We start from the raw sequence: 10,585 nt of genomic DNA, 5'->3' as shown, positions 1-10,585 counted from the left end.
TACCGGTGACAACAGACACACACTGACAACCCCCCCGGTTGGCCTCAGTTCTGGGGAGTGTGGAGATCTGGGCAGTCCAAGCACCCAGGTTGACCCCTGAGCTCCGCGCTCGCTCCAAGGATACCCTCTGAAGGTGAGGCAGCTGGGACGTCCGCGCAGGTAAGGGACCTGCCCACCGCAGGTGTGCCTGTTTTTGTCGGCTGTCCGTCTCCAACGCCGGGCCGCTGTGGAAGGGCTTCAACCGCACCGCGGAAAAAACAAAAAAACTGACCAACGCTCGCACCGTCGCTTTCAGAGGTCTGCTCAATGATAACCAGCGTCCTGCGCTTTGCCACAACGCGCTCGCCGTCCGCCACTGACCCACGCACCTCTCATGAGCTTAAAACTTGCTCTTATCGTTCAGAAACTTAAAAAAAAAATTGTTTTGTGTTTCTTCTTAGTTGCAGGGTTTAGAGTCAGTTGTTAAGGGCTTCATAAAAAGCAACGGCCAATTCTCAATGTGACTGTTGTGATATTTGAGTAATTTACTGATGGTTAAAGCTTGAATAATTTCTGTACTGTTAATAACGTCAGTCTGTACAAGCACAGGTCAGTTTGTAGTTTATGGCTTCTCCCTGGTGTTTTGGCTCGAGGGTGTCTGGCTTTGGGGCTTTAAAAGTTGCGAAGACCGCTCTTACTATAGAAGCAGGATCAATCCCGGCTGATGTGCTGTCATGGAAATCTGCGGGATTGATCCGTGGGGAATGTCACGAGAAACCGGAGGGAAAGCCTGTGAGCCCCCAGCAGGCACTGAAGGGCAGATTTAGAGGTTAACTGCTGTAGCCGTGCCTGTGCCTTTGTGGTGATCCCTTTGTGGGGACCTGTCCGACCAGCCCACAGTGTTACCCAGAGCCCATTTCAGGACAAAAACCGACAGCAATACGAGATTGATGTGTATCTATCTGTTTGTTTTGGGGTGCTTGGAAACCTGGGCACCCCTGTCTAAGTGTGTTCTGTCTGTCTTTTTTCACTCTTGCTCTTTGCCATTGGAGGTGATTCCTGGCAAATATGGCATAAAAATGTTTTAAGGCATAATTTATTTAATGGCGACAATTGAATAAAACCCATGTGTTAAAAAATTGAATTGTATTTCTGTATAATTCAGGGGGTTGTTCTACTGGATATAAATAATGGTGACACAATGTGAGACATCTATATATATAGAGGTGGGCAATTTCTTGCAGACACAGGTGCCGTGGGACAGTACGGTTTCGGGTGGCATGGGCAGGCCGGGGGGTGGGTTGGGGGGGGGGGATGGGGGGGTTATAGCGTGTGTTCAGCGTCACCACTAAAGTACCTTTAACCCTTACACTGTCTGACAACTGCCTATGAATTCGAGTTGGATTCGGACCTCTGAGAGTCTGAGGCAAGGTGTGCTCACGTGCAGGGCGCGTCGAATGGAAAGAATTACTTCAGTGCAGTCGCCACGGTGACCAGGTTCCACAGCCAGCGCATGCCACAGAGCACTCTTTTTTTTAATATCCAGTGGCATGTCAGTACTAGGTACGGCTGAAATTCAGCTCAGGGACGTTTAAAAAGGAAGCGCTGACGTCGCCCTTTTAAGATGTCCGGTGAATCATCCTGGGAAATCTCAAACGTTTTCCACTGGGAAGCCACGAGCGGGGCAGACAATTGATAGCACTCCTCCAGCAATCTCCCCGAAAATAATCTGCGGCGACGCATTCTCTCTCTTCTTCTTTTTTTTTTTTTTTCAAGTCAGCGGAAAGGAACGTACATGCTGTGTTCCTCTCTTTTTTTGTGTGTGTTCCCGATTGTTCCGCAGGGTTTTAGCATCGCGCCGGCCCCATCCTTAAACGCCATGTCCCGATTCAGCACCCTGTCGGCCAGAGAGCGGAAGATGCAGGCGGCCGCTATCTGTCGAGAGGTCCAGGGCTCCAACGGTATGACAGAGCCTAACGCTGGCAGCACTGTGACGCACACACACACACACACACGCGCGCGCACACGCCCACCCGCCCCTCCGTTTGAGGGACACACGCTAATCGGCCGTCCAGAATGTTATTCCGCAGCCCTTCTCTCGATGGCCATAAATAAGTTAGCGGGACGAGGCGCTGCCAACGCCCGCTAATCCTTTTGTAGTTGTCCTTTTTCAAGCGTCTATTTCTGGCGGGAACAACTGCATAGGCCAACCGGGAAGGCACGAAGATCCAAATCAGCTGAGATACATTCCGCCAGGATATCCTTTCGGCTTTTGATCGGACACTGACATCTCCATAAGCACCGTTTTTTTTCGGGACCTGCTTCTATAGACGCATTAAAGAAGAAACGGGCTTTAGAGGTGAAAAGGTTCCCCATTACATCCACTTAGGCTGTAGATGAGCACCTAGGTGTCACATGATGAAGAATATGCGAGGGTCATTGACCCTGGTCTTAGGAGCACGTGCAGATTATCCAAAAAAACCATTATGGTGAAGACAATTTGACTGCTTAATAATCTGGTAATAATAACTGGTGACAACATTACTGGAACATTCATAATCTGACGCCTGAAATGCATTAAGAGATGGTTTGAAGAGGTTTTCTCTGATTCAAACTACCCCTGCACATTTTTAGAAATGAATATGTATCTAATATTAACTTATTGAATTCAAAACAACTTAAAAGTTGTGTTATCAGATGAGAGTGGCAGCCTTGATCTGTGGGAAGAGTGCATCGTTCGTAAGGGCAAGGTGACATCAGTGTACATTTTGAGAAAGCGGCCTTTGTTGATCGTTGCTGAGGAGAGAGCGACAGCCGTGGCTGGGATCAGATTCCCTTTCAGAGGAAATGGAGTACTGGTGATACTCAGGGTTTCCTCCCTGGGGGAGGGGGGGGGGGGGGGTTGGGTGTTTTGAATAGACCAGAAAAGGCCAGGGAAGCCACCACACGCTGTTTCACACCAACAGCATCAACAAGCCAGGGACCCTTTTACACGTTTCGCCTTTCCCACCCAGGGGCACAGCTAGGAATTCTAGACCTCCTGATTGCTCTGGGACCCCCCCCCCTTTTTTTAATAACACTAATTAATTTTCCCTCCCCAAGCTGTGAGCCCCTGGAACCATCACCTGCTTTCACCCTACCGGCGACGGACCTCTTTCTACCTTAAAAAAAACATCCCGTCTGCTCTCTCTCCTCCAGGAGACACCATGGATTTGGGGAAGAAGCTGTGCACCCCGAAAGACATCATGCTGGAGGAGCTCTCCCTGTTGTCCAACAGGGGGTCCCGCCTCTTCAAGATGCGACAGAGGAGGTCGGACAAATACACCTTCGAGAGCATACAGAACGAAGCCAACGTGCAGCTGAACGTAAGGGTTTTTAAAAAATACATATACAAACATTCATACACAAACAAAGGACATAAACACATATACAGCTACATGTACAACTATACCATACCTATAATCTGCAATGCACAACTAGCTATAAGCTACATGCACAACTATTCCATACCTATAATTTATAAACCAGTATTTCATATATGTCATATGTATATGTCATATCCATATACATATACCCACATACACGTATGTATATGTACACTTGCATGCAAACACAAACATTCTCCCTTGTACATCCATTCACATTGACACAACATGAAAAAAGTAATACACTCCTGAGAGACTAAACAGTTGAATGAGAGGCTTCATATTATCTGCGTGAACAGTGGCTCTGTTTGGCGTGGGAGTTATAGGAAAAAGCAGCAGACCCAATGCCCTGTCTTTGTCCTTTACTGGGGAGTCTGGGCGGAACCTCCACAGGTGCTGATCTGAGATCAGTTTAATGTCTTCAGCTCCTTGTTTTTAGAGTCAGGACTGCTGGTGGGGAAGCTGATCTTGGACCTGTGCCTATCTCTGCCAGTCCTCAGCGCCCGTGGGGCAGACGCCAGCTCTCTTCGGTGAAAGGCCGCCACTTGGTTTTATCGGTGTCCGTTGACGTGCCTTCGCTCCGATTGGCTCGTGGAACGACGCTATCCAAACTCGGAAAAGAGAGATTGCCCGGCGGCGACAGGAGTCAATCTGCAGAGGCTTTTAATGCCTGAAACGTTTAACGAGTCAAACTTTCACTCGCGCTACCGTTAGACTTAAGCGTACGCAACGATCTGGAAGTTTGCTTGTGTTACACCCCCCTGAATGCTGAGCTTGTCGAGAGCTCTTCTCCCAACACTAGGCCCTTTAAGCCAGATAATCACGGGGGACTTTGGGGTAGGTCAGACTTTGAATAGCTGTCACCGAGACTTCTGCGGGATACACCTACGCCATCTGCGGATAAGTTTGATTGCAAGGTTCGCTTCTTCCTTTCGGAAAAGGTCGCAGTCGTTTGACGTCCACGGTTCATTTGAGGCGCAGGTCACGCCGGGTTGAGTGACACAGCCGATGGGGTGAAAAGCGTTAACGGACTTCTCACGTGGGGGATCGATGTTCTGTCGAGGGTGAGTCCGGGTCCTGTCGGAATTTAAAAATAGGGCCTCTTTCTCCTCAGAACGACGTCCAAGCTCAGAACAACGGAACGGCGGGCGAGGGGAATGACGCGGAAGCCAAGACGCCCCCCAACACCCCAGATCCGAGGAACTCCGCAAACCCGGAATCCATCGCCCCAGGTAAAGGGGGGGGTCCCCCTCATCCCTGAGTCCCCTCTGAAACAGAACAACTGAAACACCCCCTGAAACAGAACTTCAGAGGAGTCGTGCTACATGTTCAGCGGTTTTGTTTTTGCCGCTCTTTTCATAGGTAATGTGGGGTCGTCACAACTCTGCAGCCTCTCTGCAGTTGTTGTAATTCACTTGGCCTGTGCTGAGTTCCACCAGGACATTCCTTCTAGGTGTCACACCGCAAAAGTCCCAAAAAAATTACCGGAATTAATTTCCAGAAAATTAATTGGCGAGCGTGGGCGTCCTCACGCGGACGTGGCAGTCCTGTCAGGCGACACATCTCGGCACACAGCATGCCAGACACTTCCTGTCCCGCTGTCTCTCGTCTTCTCTAAAAATCATCAGCGGGGGGTGCTGGCCCGAAAGGGGGGGGGGTTAGGTTAACTTGATACCCTGTTGCTCTGCGCCACCCTCCCCCCCCCCCCCCCCCCGCTGGACTGGGCGAGTCATCTCCTCGCACTTCACAAGATAAACACGGCCTTTGCGTTGCTGCTATTTCCAGTCTTTACCCCAGCCCCCCCCCACAAGGGACACCGTACTGTAATTACTGATCTTACTGCACTCAAAAACTCATAGCGCATTAGCCCACTCCTCATCACACCAGCCCAAGCTCACGCTGCATTCAGATTCATTATACATCATCATCATCATCATCATCACCAGGCCTGGCTGTGCCTCTAATGTACCGCGCCCCCAAAGAGGAACGCTACGGGCGTGAAAATGGGGTCGCGGAAGCCTAATGATAATGTGACACACCTTTCGCTGAACGATCGAGCGCTTCTCATTTCACCCCCCACCACCCCCCCCCCCCATTATTGCTCTTTCCAAACCAGATGCACCTGTGCGATGTGAAAACCGAGAGTGATTTTCACTCTTAAGGTGGTCCAGAGGCATTGCCTTGCGTGCTGTTGAAGCACCTACGGCAGTCTCCACCATAACCCCTTAAATGCCCTCTGTCACTCGCCGTAGAACGCGATCTTTGTCTCATACAGTCTCAGTGCAACCCGAGGCCCGGCAGTCATAATAGATTTCTATAATATGAGACCATAAATATAAATAGGAAGCCCAGCATGTGTCTGAAGTAAATTCCTTCTGGCACGTTGAGTGTTAGAGGAGGAAAACACAAATGGGCCCCCTCAGGGTCAGACTGCAGTTCATACTGTATCTGCACACATGATACTCTCATTAAATAGACTGTTTCGTGTACCAATTTAGACACTGAGGAATGAACTAGGTTGTTTTTTTAGTTTACTTTAAGATCACAGCCCACATTCTGTTCTACTCTGTACTGACTTAGTAGCCCTGGAAAATGTCTGTATTAGATATTTAACCCTTTGATAAGTAGATTTTCTGGAATACTTTTTTTTCTCCAAAATTCTAAATCAGTGTTCTAGAACTCAATTGCCTTCAACCAGTAGTGACTGTTACATCAGCATTAGAATTTTCAGTTAAGAACATTCTAATCACATTTTTGTAACCTCACACCTTAGAGGGTTAAGTCACCTGTACTGCAGAAACTCTACAGAGAACTTTTCTGATACCCTGTCCATTCGTTTGGGCTAAATATCTACCAAAGCAATTTTGATCCGGTACTTTAATCACGGGTACAGCAGTACTGTTGGGCTAAACCTACAACTCTCTGGGTCTAAGCCTGTCGCAACAAAAAATAGATCGCACTCCTGTTCAGAATACTGTGAGGGGGCTTTGGAGGGTTAGCGGTCACAGCAGACTGGCGTGTGTTTCAGGCTACGGGGAGCCCTTGAAGGACATCCCCTCCGAGAAGTTCAACACCACGGCCGTCCCCAAATCCTACCACTCCCCTTGGGAACAGGCCATCATCGATGACCCCACCCTGGCTGAAACGCTCAATGTGAAAATGCCAGTACCTGAACCCAAGCCAGAGGGCCCTGACTTCAAGAGCTTTAACAGGTAGGACAAATAAAAAAGAATCATCTCTACTTACGCTTATTCAGGGCTGAAAAAAATTCAGGTTAAGTTCCCTTCTCAAGGGTCCTACCTCAGAATTTAACCCAACAACCAACCGGTAGGTTACAAGCTCAGTTCCTTACCTCTCATACCGCACCCTACCCATTACGCTGAGTCATAAGGAATAATTGCTCTGGAGAAGGGCTGCCCAACCCTGTTACTGGAGATCTACCATCCTTGAAGGTTTTCATTTCAACCCTAATTTGACACACCTGATTCTGCTAATTAGCAGCTCAATGAGATCTCTAGCTGTTGAATGAGGTGTGCTTCGTTAGGGTTGGAGTGAAAACCTACAGGACGGTATATCTCCAGAAACACGGCTGGGCAGGCCTGCTCTGGAGCTTGACTGTGGTCTCACGTATTAGCAAAATGGAGAAAGGTTGAATAGGGAACAACAGAATAAGCTGACCCTGGGCAGTGCAGTGTCTTTCATAGAGAGCGCACAGCCACTGTCAGCATGCCGTAAATCTAAAGCACGAACGTTTCCATGTGCCGCTGGTCATCCTGTGAAGGTTACTGGCAGAGGGCTGTACAGAACGATGTCACCCTTACCACAGTGTCCTGCCCCCACCCCTCCCGCCCCCCTAGGGTTGCCACTCCGTTCGGAGGTTTCGATAAAGCCCCCAGGGGGATAACGTTCAAGCTCCCCGAGGTGGACCTGAACCCCCCCAAATACCCTGAGCTCCAGGACCCGGCGTCCAAGCGGCCCAGCTTCAACAGGACGGCCCAGGGCTGGATTTCCGACGGCGCCCCCCTCGTGCTCCCCAGCGTGGGGCTGGAGCCGGTGGACGTCCCGGAGTCGGATGACCTCTGAGCGGCCACCACCGCCATCGCCATCGCCATCGCCGCCGCCGCCATCTACGCCGATGACCTGACAGGGGCGTGATTGATTCAAACAGACAGACGGCTCACGCGAAATGTGTCGCCTCACACCAAAAGCTCCCCCCCTCCCCCTCTTCCTCCCCCCCCACCCCCCACCCCACCCCCACCCCCCGCTGTGGTGCAGTCAGAGCAGAGGCACGCCATTGTTGATGCACACCAGAGCGGACAGACAGCTTCCATTTTAAAGGGGGGGGTGGGGGAGGGTGAGAGCTACTGTGCCACACTTTCTACTTTAACTTTCGCCGCAGCCATATCAGAATTGTGCCATGAATTATAAATGATAAATTACACACATTCAATTTAAAATAAAATTTAAAAAAACCAGTGGGGCCTTCAGCTGAAATGTGCTGACACATTTACTTCACTTTTTCGGAAACTGGACAAATATTAGAGGTTCAGCAGCTCTTAAATTTAAAGTTTATTTTTATCCAACTCAACTTCCCCATGTGAAAATAAGGTATTCCTGAATTTAAACGCACATGTAATGTATGTATAAACAACTTAACTGATATTTGTGACTCAGTTAAGGTAACCCACACTGGAGTAGGACTGAATTGCCCCAACATGTTCTTTTGTAAATAACAGTAAAGTGCCTGAGTTGTGAGGCCAATACACTATTTTACCAATTCACTTTTCATGTATAAAACAAAAATGGAATGTCTCTTCAATTTATAAAGAATTTGTGTGAATATTTTGATGCTGTTAATTATTATTTTTTTGCTTCATGTTTAATGTAACTAAGGTCTGTATACATAAGGTGACTTTAAATGTGCTACAAGAAGGTGTTTTATTGTACCATAAAAATAGATATTTAATATTATACTGTACATGGGAATGGACTGAAAGATGGATTCAAAATGCTGTCACACGAATATACATAGTCAGAAATGTTGACCATTTTAAATCCACAGCTATTTAATTTGCATTTATAGTAGCCTGTAGCGTTTACTGGTATTTGGTGTGGAAATCTGCCATGAGAGTTGATCCTTGCTGCTTGACAGTTTCCATTTGTATCCCGGGAACAGTTATGCCAGCCACCGAACTGCCCTGTGAACCCCGCATTAATCAACCGCTATTGGCAATAAATAGCTTCATGTCACACCGGCGTGCGCGGTCTCGACTATTTCAGCCCTCAGGGTTCGACGCGTGTCAAACTGACAAATCCCGTTTGTTTTACCGCTGCGCGCCGAAAACACGCGGAGCCCAGGCGACAGGCCGGATCACCTGGGACAGCCGCCGCGGCCGGATGAGACCGGAACGCCCGCCCGCCCGCCCGCCCACGCGCGCCCGTCAGACTGACGGCGTTCCGCCGTCCCGCCTGCTGAGCTCTGGAAATCCAGGGAGGCGTGCGTTGGGGGGGGGGGGGAGCCTCGACGGAGAACCTTCCGGAGGGCCGGGGAGAGACCTGGTGCCCTCTCGGTGAAGCGACGGGTGTGATGTCACAAAGGGGCGGTACTGCAGCCCCCCGGCCTGGCGCCCCCCTCGAGGCGCTCGATGAGGCTCGCGCAGGTGACGCACGCAGAGCACAGCAGCTCAGTAAACAGGCGGCGCTGAATAGCCACAGCGGGCCTCGGCAGCGGCGGCCTCTGCTTCTACGGCGCTCCAGCGCGGATGAGCGCGACGGAGCAGCGAGCGCGCTCCCTGTTTCCCAGATCCGGTTCCACGCATGGCGCCCTGCCACCCGATACCCCCGGGTCGACTGCCGTGGACTAAATTAACATCGGCAGCGGACACTTTAGCGGAGGTGGTGGACCCTCTCGTTGGTTATTTATGACGGGGACAGATGACGATGTCAAGAGGTCTAGGACAAGGTTTGTTTGGTCCCATATGCCCATTTTCATCAGAAAATTCTAAATTCATATTCATAACATGGTTTCACACACACACACGCACACACACGCACACACACATGCACACACGCACACGCACACACATATATCATTTTGTACCACTAGGTCGCAGGTTTGATTAAAGCTGTTTTTAAAACCACTGCCCCTAGTGGCTGGTTGTGCTCATAGCAACACAAACGACTGGGTCAAGACTAAATATAGAAAGAAAAAATAATAATAATACAGATTAGTCGCGCCTTTAAATCATTTGCATTTCAGCAGAGCTGGCCCAGAGATGGCCGATGGAGGTGAGAAACAGCCCGGAAATAGCTTCTGACCGCAGCGATACACGGTATTGGCAGCCTCATGAAGGTCACCGATTAATTGAGCTTTGAGTCTAAACAAACACACAGGTCACCTCTCTTTCACGGGTCACAGAAGCACATCCGTTTCTGTTCGTTTCATAACAGCGCCCTCCACAGCCACGGGCCATTAATGAGCAGGGCCAGTTTTTATTTTTTTATTTTTTTTTAACTGTCACATATATTCATTGAGTTCCCTTGGGGAAAGAGTGCTATACTACTATAGTATTTTACACACCATAGTATAATACACTAATACTCATATGCTAGAGCAGTGGTCTCCAACCCTGGTCCTGGAGAGCTACAGGGTCTGCTGGTTTTCATGGTGACTCTGCACCTCGTGAATCAATTAGAGCAGTTGATTACACAGTTAACTCAACTCACCTAGTGTCTTGGGTCTCAGTTGGGTGCTGATTTTAAGGTGAGAACAAAAACCAGCAGACCCCGTAGCTCTCCACGACCAGGGTTGGAGACCACTGTGTTAGAGAGTACATTGACTTGTCACTAAACCTGCGATGTTTAGCGAACGCTTTGTGTGATGAACCTGGTCTGTGTGAAGGTGAGGACCCAGAAGCAGTGTCACAGCTCGCGAGACCACTGGAAAGAGTCCCGTTTTACCGCCTGTGCATCTGCATAATTAATCGTTCATTAGCGATGCACTTTGCAAGGGGAAGGAATTAGACGGATCAGCAAGTTTGCTAATGCTGCTCGTTCCCTGTTTAACTAGAGGAACACAGTGAACGGTAACAGTGACAGTTCAGTAAAGGCTGCCTGATGACATTTTCATCCAATCACAATGGGCTATGTTTAATAAAACTGCATACAAATGGAGTGTATTT

At 49.2% G+C, this 10,585-nt stretch overlaps 1 protein-coding gene across 4 annotated transcripts; it reads left to right on the top strand.

The window, feature by feature from the left end:
* On the top strand, nucleotides 1-8,656 carry myoz2b (myozenin 2b). Of its 4 annotated transcripts, none has more exons than XM_064334628.1 (6): nucleotides 1-159; nucleotides 1,823-1,940; nucleotides 3,178-3,344; nucleotides 4,519-4,636; nucleotides 6,433-6,616; nucleotides 7,262-8,656. In XM_064334628.1, exons 2-6 carry the CDS (start codon nucleotides 1,859-1,861, stop codon nucleotides 7,485-7,487), a joined length of 777 nt encoding a protein of 258 aa, XP_064190698.1. In that variant the 5' UTR covers nucleotides 1-159; nucleotides 1,823-1,858; the 3' UTR covers nucleotides 7,488-8,656. The 4 variants fall into 4 exon arrangements, with proteins under 4 accessions (XP_064190698.1, XP_064190699.1, XP_064190701.1 ...); XM_064334629.1 differs by having other exon boundaries at nucleotides 2-133; XM_064334631.1 differs by lacking the exon at nucleotides 1,823-1,940 and having other exon boundaries at nucleotides 2-133.
* Nucleotides 8,657-10,585: the final 1,929 nt, after the last annotated feature.

The sequence above is a fragment of the Anguilla rostrata genome, chromosome 5 (assembly GCF_018555375.3).
Source record: "Anguilla rostrata isolate EN2019 chromosome 5, ASM1855537v3, whole genome shotgun sequence".
Classification (NCBI taxonomy): domain Eukaryota; kingdom Metazoa; phylum Chordata; class Actinopteri; order Anguilliformes; family Anguillidae; genus Anguilla; species Anguilla rostrata.
The sequence above is the reverse complement of the archived record's forward strand: the minus strand, read 5'-3'. Positions and strand labels throughout refer to the sequence as shown.